Source organism: Ascaphus truei, chromosome 7 (genome assembly GCF_040206685.1).
Source record: "Ascaphus truei isolate aAscTru1 chromosome 7, aAscTru1.hap1, whole genome shotgun sequence".
Taxonomy (NCBI): domain Eukaryota; kingdom Metazoa; phylum Chordata; class Amphibia; order Anura; family Ascaphidae; genus Ascaphus; species Ascaphus truei.
Genome location: NC_134489.1, coordinates 99,112,880 through 99,130,756, shown reverse-complemented (window position 1 = coordinate 99,130,756; position 17,877 = coordinate 99,112,880). Strand labels below are relative to the sequence as shown.

The 17,877-nt window shown below is 45.3% G+C and overlaps 1 protein-coding gene across 5 annotated transcripts in view; it reads right to left on the bottom strand.

Moving 5' to 3' along the window:
- TTLL4 (tubulin tyrosine ligase like 4) overlaps positions 1 to 15,843 on the bottom strand; it is a 29,478-nt gene extending 13,635 nt beyond the window's left edge. For 3 of the 5 annotated variants that reach the window (XM_075609625.1, XM_075609627.1, XM_075609628.1), the window contains exons 1-5: positions 15,718 to 15,843; positions 4,252 to 5,745; positions 1,619 to 1,737; positions 733 to 796; positions 72 to 196 (exon numbers count right to left, since the gene is read on the bottom strand). In XM_075609625.1, the coding sequence (XP_075465740.1) occupies positions 72 to 196; positions 733 to 796; positions 1,619 to 1,737; positions 4,252 to 5,654 (1,711 nt within the window). In that variant the 5' untranslated portion in view covers positions 5,655 to 5,745; positions 15,718 to 15,843. Of the gene's footprint in view, positions 1 to 71; positions 197 to 732; positions 797 to 1,618; positions 1,738 to 4,251; positions 5,746 to 15,647; positions 15,668 to 15,717 lie in introns of those variants that run through there. The other 2 variants (XM_075609629.1, XM_075609626.1) reach the window with 2 other exon arrangements.
- Positions 15,844 to 17,877: the final 2,034 nt, after the last annotated feature.

Here is a 17,877-nt window from a genome sequence, read left to right as displayed (position 1 = left end):
CAACATAAAACGCAGGCTATTCTGAAGGGATGATACCACTGCCGCAGCACCTCGGAGCTGGCTGATCTTACCCGTCTCATCCTGGGTCCCAAAGTATATTGTTGGAGGCACATTGGGGAACAAACTGGTGGTGAAAGCAGGCGTCACGATTGTATCCTCATGTGCAGGTATCTGGTCCAGTGTCTCAGCACAGTGTCTTTATAATAAAAATAAATAAATAAATAGACACATTTCGTTGATGACATAATCTGAGGACAGGGCTTGTGTTTATCGGAAGAGCCCATATACAGGAGCGGCTCAGTGCGTCCAGACACAGACGACACAGAGTGATAACGACACCAAGTTTGAATCAGGGAACCTGGTTCAATTCCTGGTATCAGCGCCTTCTGACCTTGAGCAAGTCACTACCTGCCTGTGCCTCAGGCGCTGAAAACAGATTGCAAGCTCATCTGGGCAGGGACTGTGTCTGTAAAAATCCCATGTGCTGCGCGCTGTACTGTCATTGTGACGCGCTCTGAGTCCCATTGGGAGAAAAGCGCTATATGAAAAAGTTATTATGCTGATGATACATCACAAAAAGCTCTTTCTTCCCGAGGAAATAAAACAACCCACTATGTCACTGTAATGTTCTGTAATGCCATATTATGTGTTCCTGCAATAATCTCAATGGGAATAGTTGCAAGGTAATTTGGCTGCCCAGTAATTTCCACAGGAAGAAACAATGCAACGTACCTGGATACGGCAGATAAGGATGTCGTGGAGAGGACTCTGGTGATGGATGAATTGTCTGAGGTGTCTGCATTAAGAAGATGGAAACAAACAATTATTGCTTCAATCAAGTTATTACGGGGCCTCTCCTTTCTCGTCTTACCTCCTGAACCTCTAGGGAAATCACGTTGGTTGGATTTCATTATAACCAAAAGGGAAGATGAGAATAATATACATGTAGAGAAGCAAACACAAGAGCCTGTGGTTATTTCCATTTATCATCATTTCACAAAGTAAAAAATTGGGAGGAGCGCACAAACCGAATGGAGCAGCAAAGGACCCAGAATCAAAATATATATAATGGGTACTTTATTGTGTCATGAGACCCATCCAACGAAACGCGTTGGATGGGTCTCATGACACATTAAAGTACCCTTTTTACTTATTTTGATTCTGGGTCCTTTCCTGCTCCATTCGGTTTGTGCGCTCCTTCCAATTTTTTACTTCTGCATACCACCATTGGAAGCTGCACAGCCAGCCAGCCACACCAAGGAACGTGAGTACTTTTGCCAACTTAGGGCAACCTGCCAATGAGATTGATCGTGGGTGGGCTTGTACTACCCACTACCTGTCTTCAGGAGGACTGTACCCATTATTGTTGTTGCATTATCACTACTCTATATTTGTGATTACGGATTTCCTTTGGATGGTGGTTCTGGCATTATATTATCATTGGCCTGGCATTTGAGCGCTTTTGCCATTTTTCTATCATCATTTCAAGTAAAGACATGTCTTGCTGGTCATTATTGATGCAGAGCGGACACAGCGGCACACAACTAGTTAAATGACCTGCAAAGTGTCAACAGATAAAAATGAACAAACCTAAACAAATGTATTATAAAACACTCACCATCTTCATCTTCTTCATCCTCTTCCTCCCCTTCCTGCTCACTGTCACCCAAGCCGTCTGCTAGCTGCTCCTCAGCCCCATCAGGCTGGGGATTTGGCACAGGAAGATTACACCTGTTACTGCGAAAACACAGAAGCAGCTCAGAAATGAAGTATACAAAGATGCAAGAACAAGCGAGAGCAGCCGTCTCTTCCCCCAACAAACCAAAAAACAAGGGAGCGAGAAACGTATTGGGTGCGTCGGTAACTGTTACATTGTTATCCGATCAATTAAAAAGCTAGAATTCTGCAACAAGAAGAAAGCGCAAACCCAAAAACTGTATATGAAAACTGCGATAGTGAATAAACAAATACAAATGGTATCAGGAGATGCAGCTTATCTTAAGGGAGGTTTCTCAACATCTCATAAGTTGGCGTCACAACTTCAAAGCGCAATAACTCCCCGCAATCATAGAAAAAAAATCTATACATAATGCAAATGTGCACAATCCTAATGTAATGATTGAAGTAATCTGTGAGTGCCCACTCACATGGTAGTGAAATAAATCAGGCAGCACTTGTGGATTTAGGGATGAGCAGAGACAGCGGAGGTGTGGGAGATGCGATGGATGTGCTGCCGTCCCCTTCCTCTCCCACACCTCCGAGGTCACCGCTCATCACCCAGCTGATTATGCGTCACCGCCCGGGGAATCCAGAAGCACGAGCTACAAGCAGAGAGCGCACATACTCTGCACTGTGGAAGCCGGCATCAGAGGTCTCCTCTCACCGCACAGCTGACATGCGCGTGATACCGGAAGTACGACTCAATGCCTGAGAGACTGGAGCCGGCTGTGTGTGCGATCGGGATGCCGCTAACTTCCGACCCAATTTGCAATGTTTTTATATCTTGGTCAATTTGCTGTTTTTATATCTTTGGAGCATGCGAGTTGAATGAACTCAATTGCACAAATTACTTTTAATATATAAATGCTGTGTTATACTATGTCCACCTCTTCTTTATCCTATGATTCGGGGAGTTCCAGTGATACTACGTCCCCCTAGACCTACACCACATTGAATCTGAAAACACCTGATTTATTGCACTACCATGGGTGTGAGCACTCAAAGATTTCTTCTATCATTACAGTGGAATTTTGCACATTTGCACTATGTATATTTCTTTCTATGATTGTGGAGAGTTCTTGCGCTTTGAATCTTGTGACAATTAAAACACTAGCTAGGAACGTTGAGGAATGGGAATGAATGTTTATTTTGTTTCCTCCATAAAGAGAGGCAACCCAAGCCATTCTAAATACACATTTGAAGCAAGGGGTCTCCAGAGCTGAACCGTTAGGTACTTACCTCCGTAGTAGGTGCCAGTAGTCACACCAGGGTTCCCTATATAGCTGCTTTATAGAGCTTACGGGCTCTGCAGGCCAATAGGAAACTGTGACATCATCAGGTGTGGCTTCCTATTGGCCCATGTGACGAGGAAGCTGAAAACTGCAGAAATACCGGCAACCCCTTCGGAGGCAAGTAACTCCGGAAGCAGGGGATCCCCCAAACTGAAATTAATGGGGTTCCGCACCAGAGACCACCTGCTTCAAACCTGCATTAAAATATTAAGGGGGGGGGGGGGGAAACGGCTCGGATTGCTCCTTTAATTACAAGCAACAGAGAAGCCCAATGCTACATCCAATATGACAGAAATACAATCCTTTGGCCAAAGCATTGTAAGCCTGTGAGCCACGACAAGGCAGACCTAGTTCACCGGTCCTAACAATACCAGATAAAATACTAATATACTTCTATTAGGTTTAAAATTCTCATTTACCTCTTTTAGGAGGGAGAAAGACCAACATTGGATCTATATCCAGTAAAATGAAAAGGACCTGCTGACTTGGGAAGTGGGGAGGGGCGGGCTATTAGTATTTATATATTTATAATAGCTATTAGCTATTTAATAGCTATATTAGTATTTTATCTGGTAGTGTTAGGACCTGTGAACTGGGTCTGCCTCGTCGTGGCTCACAGGCTTACAATGCTTTGGCCAAAGGGTTAAACTAAATGACCCTTTTTCCAAGAGAATACATAAGTACTTTACTGTGTATTTCATATTGGATGTAGCATTGGGCTTTTCTGTTGCTTGTTGTATACATTTGCCACGCTCAATAGCTCTCCTTTTTGACACTTGTATACATATATATTTTGTGGGGGCTATGGGGTTCCCAAAAAGAGCTTGCTGGGGTTCTGTGTGATGTTTGTTTCCTTTAATAACAAGCAGGTTTACAAATACATCTGGAGAGAACCAACTTAGAAATTGGGAGAAGACGAGTACTTAGTACCTAATTTTATTGAATTTATAAACCCCTCCTGGTCTCAAACACATCTTGTGTGTAATTCGGGGTCGTCACTTGACTTCTCAAGAGACCGTGTGTGTTATTAGGACTGCGAATATTGGGGTTTTGAAGAGGGGAGGCCTGTAATATATACAGCAGCACCAGATGCAGCGTATTCACATGTGCAAGGCATGTATATTCCTGTGCATCAAGTCTCATTTGATAAGGTTTTGGGTGGAGGGGATTAAATGTACTTGTATTTTACTTCGTACTGTTGTTGTGTGTGACCGTGCATCACTAATTTGCATTAACTTACTCCAGGTCTTTGGAGATATTCTGCAGTTGTGTTTCTTTGGCAACGCAGGTTTTATTCAGATGGATAGTGGAGATCTGGGTGGCCATCACTGTTATATTAACACCTTGGGTCTTGTCCGCTTTCACAGGCTGCTGGACTTCACTCTTCAGGGCAGATGAATTAATAGCTTGACAGGAGGTACTTTGATCAGAGGCATCGGTGCCCATGGCTAGCAAGTGAGCACTGATTCGCTTGGTACAGATACTGGCACTATTGGTGCTGGGAAGACTTAAGTTACCATTAAGGCAAAGGCCATCTGATTCCAAGTTGCAAGATTCTGCCTCCTTCTTGCAGACTGGATGTAAGGCGGTTGGGACTTTTTTCTGGCAGCTGGCATAAACAAGGTCACTGTGACAGACAGGTTTGGGGGTTGCTTCAAGTTGTGGATCAGAGCTACTGTGCACAAGGTCTCGGTTTTCAGTTAATCTTCGGACAGCTTCAGTTAGAGGAACCTCCCTGGATTGTAAGGTGTCGGCTTTGTAACCGTCTTCTCGTACCTGCCAAGCAGTTCCATCAATCCTTGCTGTTGCAAATCCCTGAAGGTTGTCGGATGAAGTTTTGTTGGAGATCTGCTCCATGCTGATAAAGTTATGGCAAAATGATTGGACCTCTCCATTGGACTGGCCCCAGTCTCCTTTCTCGCCATGGTGCCAAGAAGCAGAATTTACTCTAGTATGAGGAGAGGTCTTGGTCTTCCTGTTCTCCAGGTGTAGATGCAAAGGCACTTTAGCACTGCTGGGTCGTAAGAATGAGTTTGTATTTAGCACTGGCCTACAAGTATTGGAAGTCAGCTTTGTTGTGATGCTAGAAGGGCTCCTTGGGCCGATGCCAAGTGGCTCCCCAGCTGCACTTGGCAGGTGGAATTGGTCTATCAATGAGGAGGTCATGGCACTTTGAGGAAACTTCACAGCAGATTTGGCCTGGGGACTCCTGTATATAGAGGAAAATGGATTCTGTCCAGCAACCTCTGACCTGAAGCTCGGGGACTCAAGCTTCTGGTAGGGTTTATGGCCATTCACTGGTCGCTGAAAAACCAACGCTCTCTCAAAATTGTCATGCAAGGATCTTGGATGATGTAAAGATCCACTGGGTGCTGTCAGCAGAGGAGCTGGTATTGGGGAACGAACAGTGTCGTTGAAATAAGAGGAGACGTAATAAGCACGAGGGACCACAGAGTGAACTTGTCTACGCACGCGGCCCGCGTTGACATACTTTCTTGACAGCTTCCAAATGGGTGTGACCTGTGTGGTGAGGGTCCTGCCGTTAGATTCCTTAGGCCTCTCAAGGTTGGCGGGGGACACCAGCTTGTGATTATTTTGACATCTCAAACCTACACTGTACGGTTCTATTCCTGCAGATGCCATGAAGAGCCATTTCACCAGAAACGCCGCCGAGGTGACTTAAGCGTGTTCACAGGTGACAAGTTGCAGCACATTTTCTGATGGATCCCTCAGCCTAAAATAGATGTTAAAATAAATATATATAAGCAAACAGGTATTTGACATAAAAAGATATGCAGCACTGGCAGTATGGATAGCATTGTCTACACACAGAACAGCAACCAGTAATTGCAGTAGCAGATAATTTTATACAGGCCAAATAGTTCATCAGTGCCATCAATTTCAGCTTCAAGTTCACATCCTTGCAATCAACACTAGCTAAAAAACAAAATAACCCCGTAACATGATTGCCAGTTTGAAAGTCCTACACCATCGGATGATCCCATCAGGACAATGCCATGCGGTTTGATTTTCTAGATCTGCTGGATTTATTTACTGTTTGCACTTGGTAACAGTTCTGGACTTTATCTCTGGAGGTGCCGGATAGTCACTTGTTTTTCATAAATAACATTAAAGCAGCATCCCATGGCTGGGATTTTATTTGCGCTTATCTGTACCGGGAGTTCGCTGGAGCACATCGGTGGTTCCTGGACACTCAGGGTATCCTGGTTCTCTGAGATCTGCCAGTTTTTGCACTGGTTTTGAAGGAAAATAAATAAATAAAAATAAGCCACCAATATGGTGGAGGATTACAAATTTGGCTGCAAAGATCACCAATGGATAGCCACATCATATGCCAATGATATAGGAGAGGGAAAGTATTCCGCCTCCTCTGCCGTTACTTCCTGTTTTCTCCCCTGTTGTCCTGGCAACCCTCCTTTTGATCCGTGACTTGGACGGTCCCTCCTCCCCATGTCATTTGGTGCAGTCCTACTCCTATTTCCCCTGTAACCCATGCCATATCCTGTCTTTTCAGTCCATGTCTGACTGCTGCACAGGTCTCATGCCTCAGCTCTCTTAGTAAAGTTATTATTTACCGACCCTATTCGCCATTACTATCTCTATCACCTTTATTTCCAATTCCCATCCCCCAGTGTGTATTGCCTCACTACCTTTTCCCCATTTTATTTCTGTTTGTGCCAAAATAAACACTTCAGTAAAGAAGAGGCCTCTCCTTTATATGGTATCTGGGATGGAGTTAAGCTGCCTGTCTCTACTCACTTGCCACAGTGAGCCTGGGACAGAACAGAAAGAAACCACATAGTGAAGTACTTGACCTCTCATTTTGGTATCAAATTGTCAAGGGAACAAGGACTTACTCAAAATCACACTTTTGTGAACTCTTGCAGTTTAGTGCTGTTCCTTTACCTATGCGGGGCAGGAAGCAGGTCAATAGCATATTCAGCAAGCTACATGGTTGGAGAGGGTGAATATATTGGAAATGTTCACATCGTTCATGTATCTGTTTCAGAAAAGAACGCTGTTCAAAGCAAACCCTGATGAACTTGAACTGCCTGGAAGCATACTCCGCTTTCTCACCTGCACAACATCTGATGTCTCTAAAAGCGGTGTAGAGATGTCAGCAACACCAGCTCAGCGGGATAGAAACAGGGCCGCAGGCCAATTAGCACAGCAATTGTGAGAGTTACTCAAGACTTGGCTCAATATAATGCTAATTAATGCTTTCTTCTTTCGTGTGCTTAGTCAGCTCTTCAGATATTCATGAGGATATTTCCAAAACACTGACTGATGCTTACAGTATAGCACCCACTGTGTACTGGGCACATTACAAGAGAGACAAAGACAGTACAGGGAATTATAGTACATTAAGCAAAATCAGAAAATAGGAAAGGAAATCCCTGCCCGGAGAGCTTACAATCTAAGTGGTATGTTGGGAGATTTACAGAGGCAGCAGGTGAGGAAATAAGTGCAGTAGATGGCAGTGCTTGGCCACAATGGTTGGTAGAAGCGAATGTGGGCCATGAGTGCAGGCTATTGAAATACTTCATTTAAAAAAAGGGTAGTTTTAAGGTTTGTCTTAAAGGTGGGGAGAGAAGGTGCTTGACGAGTGTGAGGGAGTCCCACAGGTAAGGCGCAGTGAGGGGAAAAGGGTTTAAGGCGGAAGGGGCATTAGAGGTGAAAGGGGTGGAGAAAAGACAGTTACAGGTAGAGCACAGGCGCGGAGCAGAGGCATAACAAGAGATTAAAGAGTGATAAAGATTATGTGGCAAGAAGCCGTTAAGTGGAGATCCCCAAAAGAGAAGGAGGAGAACTTGGTAGGTGATTCGAAATTTGAAGTGAAATCAGGAGAGGGATAAAAGGAGAAGATGAGCAGCGACTGTTTTGGGAGATCTTACTTGGCTTAGGAATCCGATTTCAACCCATTGCAAATCTGTAAAAATCTCAACAGTTGTAGAAAATAATTATTTATCTGATAAAGAAGGCAGCCCAGGAATTGGGGTTAAGTCTATGCTGGAGAGGCTTGTAGGAGACCACCAGTATTAGGATGATACTTTGCTAAGTTAAATTCCGCCAACTCCATTGCAGTGTTTGAAGATAATTTTCCAGGGGGAAAAGTGACCTTATCCCAAATATGTCACCATACACAAAGAGAGACGAACACACAGTCACTAGCTTCGGAAGTCAGACCTGTCACAACAATAAACAGATTACAGAGAAGGGGTTCTCTCTCTCACTATGGCAAAAGAACAGCAAGCGCTGCATGAATACAATGACACGTTTAGCAAAGTCAGCAGAATCGCTTATTCACACCGCACACAACACTAGGCTCACAAGTCCACCACTAAGATAGTGATATTCGCAGACGTTGGCATCTTCTGGATTCCAGTTTCATTACTGCAATAGCTTGTTCTACTTTTACTCCGCAGCTGTGAATGCAAAGTGATATATGCGATGGGGAAGAAACAATACTAAACGCTAGGTGGATTAAATATTTACAACTGCTGAAGTGTCGCCGCCACACTTGTCAGCTTTATTACAGGAATACACTTTGATTCTTCTGAATGAATACCGAAACAGCTGAAATATGTATGCAAGAATCTGGAGGCTGCGTGAACCAATAAAGGATGGCATTCACCAAGCATTGATGGGCTGTATCGGATCCCGACTTGTATGGCTGTTGACAGATCAGGGCGCATTGCCCTCCCCCCCTCTCAAAGCACTTACAGAATCTCCCCCAGAGACGGTTTAAAATGAGAAATAAATTATAGTCTATTTAGTTACATGGTAGGACACAGGGAAACCTCAAAATGGGCAATTCCAAAGTGAGCTAAACCCATTTACACGTTTAAAAAGGTACAGTACCACCTAAGGTTGTTTTTTTTTTGGTATGAAACAATGGTATCTCTGGAGCTGAACCCCCTTAAGCTATAGGGACCCCTGCCCCTCCCCCCCCCCCCCCCCACTGCCATAAACAGAAGCCGACAGAGGAATCAAGCAGCTGTTAGAGCGGACACCGGAAGTAAGAAAGACTTCCGGGTCAAACCTCTAGAGCGCGCTCCTACACAGGTAGGCATGGGGGGGGAGGGGAGAGAGAGGTAATGATGATAATGGCGGGGGAGATGAGGTAATGATAATGGCGGGGGAGATGAGGATGATAATGATGGTGGGGGAGATGAGGTAATGATGATGATGCGGATGATGAGGTAATGAGGATGATGCGGATGATGAGGTAATTATGATGATGGGGGAGATGAGTAATGATGGTGATGAGGCGATGGTGGGGGAGATGAGGGACATGGGGAGAGATGATGATGATGAGGAGAGGGAGAGATGATGATGATGGAGTGGAGGACAGATGAGGAGGAGGAGGGGGGGGAGATGAGGAGGGATGATGAGAGAGGAGATCATAGAGAGGAGATCATGGAAAGAATGGGGGGGGGAGCAAAAAAATTGCAGTCAGTATTAATATTAATGGGGCCCTGACATTTTTTTTTGCCCGGGGGCCCGTGGATGTCTAGATACGCCATTGCCCCTTAAGTTTGGCTCCGAGCCCCCCATGTTTACCAAGATCCTTATCTCCGAACATGCTGCCACTAGCATCCCCGGGTGTGAACAATATGGTGGTTGTAGAATTACGAAGCACCGGGAAGACCTATGGGAGACAAGTATCTCCAAGCACGGGGTGTCTCCAGAGTTTAAATTAACATGATTCAGCTCCGGAGACCCCTATGCTCAGCCGAACTCTGCACCACCTGTGATGAAGCAGTGATATCCTGACAACCTGACCTGTATGTGGCCTTTGAGGACTGGAGTTGCCCACCCATTTTAGCATATATTTATTAAGTGGTACAGTATGTGTAAATCAGATTCTATAAAAACGTACGATCACAGTTACTGTGTAATTAGACCATGAAGAATAACCAAACAAAGGATATTTGCTGCATATTTCCTTTAGGATATATATTAAGAAAGCTCTAATATTTACACTGGGTATCTTTGGATAGTTAGACATGCTCAGACAAGCTTCTCTCTTTACTACAGAATATTTGCCTCAACTGAGCACAGCCAGTAATACCTTAACAGGGATGCACAGTTCTTTTGCCACAAAGGACTATTCAAGATATCCAGTGGACTGAGACACCTCCCTCCTCACCACCTCCAAGTCTCTCCCTATTTAAAACAGCATTGCATAGTCCAACACAAACTAGCAAATGACAGTGTGAATCCAAGTGTGTGTAGAGAGCTGAAACAAATATATACACATTCAGTAAACGGACATGGAGCCAGTGAAAAACCACTTTATTTTAAATCATCTGGGATTTAAATGACAGGAATTAGCATTTCTGCTAATGTTTCACTGACTGGTAGTCTTAATCCTGGGGTTTGTCGGCACTCTGCTGTATATTACAGACTATTCTTGTACTGTAAACCGCTGCAAACATGGCTGGCCTGATACTCTATAAAAATAGAATTATATTTTAAATACAACTTGGTTTAGAGTTGGAAACAGAAAGTTGATTTTGGTAGACCGAGTTCCACATTAGATATGGGAGGTAGGCTCTTTCGGCTATCTGGCTCCTGTTGCCAGTCATTGATGAGCGGTTTCTGGACTAATGTCACCAGAATGCCCCGACCCCTGGATACAATGGGGAACATTAGGAGAGGTTGTCCCGCCTCAACTACTGCAACCTTCTCTGACCTGGCAATCCCCTTGTCCCAACTCCAATCTATCCAAGACGCTACTGTCAAGACTCCTCTACCTCGCTCACCGCTTCACTTCTGCCGCGCCACTATGGAAATCCCAACCCCGGTTTCCCATATCCTCTAGAATCAAGTTTAAAACCCTAGCTGTGACTTCCAAAACTTTCAAGAACACTGCCCCCCTTAACATCTCAGCCCTCAGACAAATATATCCCTGCACACCCCCTATGTTCTGCCCACAACATCCACCTTACCTCCTGCCTTATAAAACCTCTCACTCACACCTACAAGACTTCTCACGTGCTGCCCGTCTCTCTGGAATTCCCTACCACGCACCATCAGACATCTGAATTTTATGGGAGTTTTTACTTTTTCAAGGAAGCTTGCGCCTATCTCAGACGCGCTATTAGAGAGGGTTGAGGTTCCTCAGAATTTCACATAGGGTTCCTTAACCAAAAAAGAAGAAAAAAAAAAAAAGGTTGGAAACCAATGCACTAGCTCCAGTTCAAGATCTATTGCTGTTTGGTTGCAGTGGTATATCCTTTAAATCGCTTGCTTGATTTGGATACCACGTGAGTGGGTTATTCTAAGCCCATTTTTTAAATCATTTGTATTTTGATACGGTGTTGCACTATATTTCCCCTTTTCTATTTTTACACATCTGAAGATACTTCTCCCTCTACCACTTGCCCTCTAGACCCCATTCCCTCCCATCTCCTAAAACCTCTAGCTCCTACTATAATCCCTACGCTTACACACATTTTTAACTCCTCCCTCTGCTCTGGAACCTTTCCATCCTCCTTCAAACATGCAACAGTCATACCATTACTCAAGAACAACAAGCTTGACCCTACCTGTCTTTCTAACTATCGACCGGTCTCCCTCCTGCCTTTTGCCTCTAAACTCCTTGAACGTCTTGTATTCTCTCGCTTGCTCCATTTTCTCAACACCTATTCTCTCCTAGACCCTCTACAATCTGGCTTCCGCACTGCTCACTCCACCGAAACAGCACTCACTAAAATAACTGACGATCTCCATGCTGCCAAAGACAGAGGTCATTACACTCTGCTCATATTACTCGACCTCTCTGCAGCATTTGACACAGTGGACCACCCTCTTCTTCTCCACATTCTCCATACTCTAGGTATTCGGAACAAAGCTCTATCCTGGATCTCATCCTACCTCTCCCATCGTACTTTTAGTGTCTCTTCTGCTAACACCTCCTCCTCCTCTATTGATCTCTCTGTGGGAGTACCCCAGGGCTCTGTCCTGGGACCTCTTCTCTTTTCTCTGTACACACTCTCTCTAGGTGACCTAATAACATCTTTTGGGTTTAATTATCACCTCTATGCCGACGACACACAAATATACTTTTCAACACCTGACCTTACACCTGCTGTACAAACCAAAGTTTCTGAATGTCTCTCTGCTATATCATCCTGGATGGCCCTCCGACGCCTTAAACTCAACATGGCTAAAACAGAGCTCCTCATACTTCCTCCCAAACCTGGCCCTACTACCTCCTTCCACATTACTGTTGGAACTACAATCATTCACCCAGTAGCCCAAGCACGCTGCCTAGGGGTCACACTCGACTCCTCTCTCACATTCGCCCCTCACATTCAAAACATTTCTAAAACTTGTCGCTTTTTCCTCCGCAATATAACTAAGATACGCCCTTTCCTCTGTTGTTCGACTGCTAAAACTCTGACTCAGGCCCTCATTCTCTCCCGTCTTGATTACTGTAACCTCCTGCTGTCTGGCCTTCCTGCCTCTCACCTGTCTCCCCTACAATCTATCCTAAATGCTGCTGCCAGAATCACTCTACTCTTTCCTAGATCTGTCTCAGCATCTCCCCTCATGAAATCCCTCTCCTGGCTTCCGATCAAATCCCGCATCTCACACTCCATTCTTCTCCTCAGTTTTAAAGCTTTACATTCTTCTGCCCCTCCTTACATCTCATCCCTAATTTCTCGCTATGCACCATCCAGACTCTTGCGTTCTTCTCAAGGATGTCTTCTTTCTACCCCCTTTGTATCTAAAGCCCTCTCCCGCCTTAAACCTTTTTCACTGACTGCCCCACACCTCTGGAATGCCCTTCCCCTCAGTACCCGACTAGCACCCTCTCTATCCACCTTTAAGACCCACCTTAAGACACACTTGCTTAAAGAAGCATATGAATAGCACTGTGGATATTCTGAACACAGGATACATAAAGATTGGCCCCCTGCAGACGCACTTACCAGAACTCCCTCCTACTGTCTCTGTACGTTCTACCTACCTACCAATTAGACTGTAAGCTCCTCGGGGCAGGGACTCCTCTTCCGAAATGTTACTTTTATGTCTAAAGCACTTATTCCCATGATCTGTTATTTATATTATCTGTTATTTATTTGATTACCACATGTATTACTACTGTGAAGCGCTAAGTACACTAATGGCGCTATATAAATAAAGACATACAATACTTGCGCTCCATTATCTGTTTTTGCCTACAATGACAATTCTGTCACATCATCTCACCAGAAGTCTGTAAATGAAAGGATATGCATAAGGAAGGAAGGCCAGTTGGTAACCCAACTACTGTGTGCCTTTCTGATCAACTGCCAATATACACAAAATATATGCAAGTAATCAAGTAGTGTGGACAAGAAGTATTTACACTACGAGGGAAGCTCCATAGAAGTCTGAAACTCTTTCTGAGCTATGGCTATAAACCATAACCATACAAGACATTTCATGTCTACTCGTGCCAACGCTCATGTCCAACATGGACAGCTGTAAAGCTCTAAGGAAGGTGTAAGTGTCTTACAGGCATACTTAATAATACATATTAGTCATTAGGTACAGCAGTACCACAAGATCCTTCAAGTTTATAAAGCACCAAAATAGCTATGGACACAAGAAACTATGGAGATATCTTGATAAAGGTCATTAAAAGCAGGCTAAAATGTGGACTATATTAATTGTGTTTTGTTTTCTCAGGGATGAGGAAGGTCTGAAATGTTGGCTACTGCTCAGCAATAAACATGGTGTAGACAAGAAAGAAGATAAATTGGCCTGGATCACCTTAATTTGTCTGCAAATGGGGAACGAAGGCAGGGGGAAGAGAAGACCACAAGCTTCCGTTAAACGTTTTAGTCAGACTGGAGTATAGTACTACATCCTAACACACAGAGCGACCAAAAGGTGCTTCGCCAGAGAACGAGTGAACATGTCTTCTTATTTATGGTTCTAGATCAGTGATGTTCAACTCCAGTCCTCAAGCCACCCCTCCCCCGAGAGGTCGGGTTTTACAGATAGCCCAGCTTCAGCACTGATGGCTCAGTCTTCGAAGTAGAGGAAGGTCAACATTGAGGCTGAAACCTTATCTGGGTCGAAAGAAAGTGGTGGATTTGTTTTTTTTAAAGAATGTATGTACCTCAAAGTTTTTTCTACCCCAGTATTACACAAATGTTGTCAATAAGCTGCCCTTATACAGGGCACCCTGGTACTTTTTGGGGGGGATGCCAAACTATTCCTCAACAATATACACACAGTGGGGTCCTGGGGGCAAACACCGCAAGCGAGTAAACTCTTCAGTTCAGGGACGCCTTTTCCTAATGTTACTTTTACTGTATGTCTCAAGCGCTTATTCCCATTATGCGTTATATTACTGTATCACGTGTATTACTGCTGTGACGCGCTATTTACATAGGTGGGGCTATATAAATAAAGATATACATATACAGAGCAACATGAGAATGAAAGTAAGGGCAGCACAAAAATAATGAAAAAATAGGTGGATCCTATAAGCAAAGCATGTAAACTATCTATACAAATATCTATTTTGAAATAGAAAAACAGGACAGGCACTCCCAATATCCAATCGTGAGACTTATTCCTCAACGTTTCAGCTCCCAACAGAGCCTTTATCAAGAGTTCCATTGGGAGCCGAAACATTGAGGAATAAATCTCACGTTTGGATCTTGGGTGTGACTGTCCTGTTTTCCCATATCAGATATGCTGCTTTGCCGACCCCTGAATAGTATGCACCTACGTCTGCTTTGTCTACACATGTGAGTGTCTTATTTCTGGACTTTTAGGTGAGATAGATAGATACTAGCTGATATACCCGGCGTTGCCCGGGATGTAATGTTCTCGCTCCCCCTCCCTCCCAACTCCCTTCCACTCTCTTCCCCCCTCTTCACAGCTGTTCAGAGCTGCGCTGCGCTCCCACCCCCCTGTTCACAGCTCCGTGCCCCCCGTGTGTTTGGCAGCTGAGCTGACTGAGGAGGGAAGTGTGTGTGTCAGTCAGTGAGTGTGTGTCAGTCAGTGAGTGTGTGTCAGTCAGTGAGTGTCAGCGCAGAGCTGCCCCCCCCCCCTCCCCCCCGGATCTGTGTCGGCAGCGGGTGGGGAGGTGAGGCACTGCTGACAGAGGGTGGGGGGTGGTGGCAGTGGTGTGTGTGAGTGGAGGAGACTGCTCACGGTGTGCGGTGATGGTCAGAGGCGAACGCGGTCACGGTGTGAGGAGGCTGTGAGTGTGCGTGTGTGTCTCTTCTCTGTGCCTGGCTCCACCCTGCCTGGCCCGCAGGCCAATGAGCTGTCAAGCAGAAACACACACAAACATTATTTCAGTCTTATATATAGATATATAATATAATATATATATACACACACACACACACACACACACACACACATCATAGAACGATATCGTCTATTCATTTGATGATAGATGTAATCAAATAGCGCAATGTGTTTATTAATTTTTAAGTAAACATAAGCCATAATATAGAGGAGTAATTGCCAACGTTTCGGCCCAAACATAGCCCTTCCTCAGCCCCCTGACCATGCCGGCCGGGGAGAGCAGCACTCTGACAATCCCTATTAATACTGAAAGGAGATCTGGTTCTCCCCAACGCCGCTACTCACCCGCACCGCCCAGTGCTGCTCCTTCCCGGGGGTCCCCACCTATATACCCCGTAACAAGCTGAGGACTCACCGAGCGCCGGCTCCCCGCCGCCGCTCCCACAGGCAGCTCCACCCGCCGCTCCCGGGCTAAGCGGCCTCGGCTCTCCTAGCAACCACGCATCTACACCGCACGGAGCATCGCGTCACTTCCGCGCCGCTGCCGAGGACCAATCGCCACAGCTCGCTGACACCCCTAGGCGGGGTTTATTTCCTTGCGTAGATAACCCGTCAGCCATCTTGGTATACCCCGGCTCCCATGCTTCAGCCGCGTTTGTCACGCTTCGGCCATTTTGGTACTCCCACAGCAATGACTGATGGTGAAGCCGGCGGAAGCCTGTCTCTGCGCTAGTGCAGAACGGGCCACGTGGAAGACACGTGCAGCCCTTGTAGTTTAAGAATGACAAAGGAAGGCTTGAGTCGGCTGACTGATAAAAAAGAATATTATTATAGTATTCTATTATATATTATTATTATTATAGCATTCACTGTTAGAGGAAGTTTGCAATGTGTTGCAGGCAACTCTGGCAGTAACTGTAGTGTATTGGGGTGATATTTATCTCTAATAGACAAAACTTTGTAACATGTCTAAATTACTCACAGCACCGCCTTTAATAAAGCGCAAACGGATTATAATAAGGCTGGCGCTGAGCGCGCCGCGCTTGCTGAGTTAAGTTTCTGCAATTTAAATTGTCCACGCGATTTGCGGGCAACCACGCTCTCCCAAGCTTGGCGCTTGGGGAGACAAAAAAACGAGTTCAACCATCCCCCAATGCCCCCCCCCCCCTGTCTGCGCTTACAAAATACACAGGACACCCGGCGCTCATGCTTGGAGAGCTGGTGATGTCACCGCTCTCAAGCATGAGTGTGGTCAGCGCCAGCAGGGCCGCAGCCTTAGGCCGCGTTTACAGTGCTGGCGACGCGACCGATGACTAGGGTTGCCAGGTGTCCAGTATTGGACCGGACTGTCCTGTATTTGGATACTCTGTCCAGTAAAAAATGAGAGGTACTGTAATACTGGACATGTATGTGTCCGATATTACCTCCCTGGACATAGTGACCTTTCACCATTGAGTCCAGTATTTTTGGCGAAGCCACCTGGCAACCCCACCAATGACGTCACCCGTCGCCGTCGCCACTGGCGAAAGTTGCACTTAGGTTTGGAGCGACATCGCTGGCGACAAGGCCAGTGACGTCACGAAGGGGGCGGGCAGAGTGCAGTAGGCGCTCTGTGATTGGTGTAGAGACAGTCACATGTGGCGACTGTCTCTCCCAAAATCAAATTTAAATGGCTTCAAAAAAATTTGCAGCTCCATTGCGCTTTCTATAAGAGCATGCGACGTATCCAATGTATTTGTTTTGGCGCGACGTCGCCGGGCACTAGAAGTGCAGCCATAGGAATACGTGAAGCGATACGAATGTTTTCCTGTATTGAGTTCACTCTGACAATAAAGCGGTTTAACAAAAGGTGCATTTCTCCCCCCCCCAAAAAACACGTATTTTGAAAGCGAGCAGAGCAAGATGTCCGTGAAGAACGTGAACGGAGCACAGCTATGAAAAAGCAGGGGGCTACACACCAGCAAAATTGTAGTAAAAGTACCTTTAATCCATGGTACACGTGGTGACACGCAGTAAAACCACTCTTACGCGTTTCAGGCGAAAGCCCTTTATCAAAGAGTATATTCGCGTCTCTTAACTCTCCTGCTATTATAGATAATCCCCCTCCCCCAACAAACAGTGACGAGCGGTTATTTGACGCGAAATTCTAAACGGAGCAGCCCCATTGGAGGAACACCTCCTCCAATTGGCCGTCCGCAAAGTGACAACACTGTGCTGCATGCGGGGGATAAATACTAGCAACGGAGGTGCCGAGTGAATACAATAACCAAAATGATTGGGCATAACATATACAAATAAACATAAGACAAAGAAAATAAAAATGTACACATATAAAGCAATAATGCAGAAATCATTCAAAACAACGAACTGTTCAATTGGAAGTGGATATAGGCAGGAAACCCACATTTCACTAATAGAGACTCTGGGGCCGATGCAGTAACTTGCGAGAAGGCTGAATTTGGCTGTTTTATTGCGAGATTGGCATGTAGTATGCAGTTGATGGCGGTATGTGTGCGAGTTACCTGAAAAACGGCATATGCAATTGTTGCCGGAAATCAAGCGCTGGCGGGGTGGC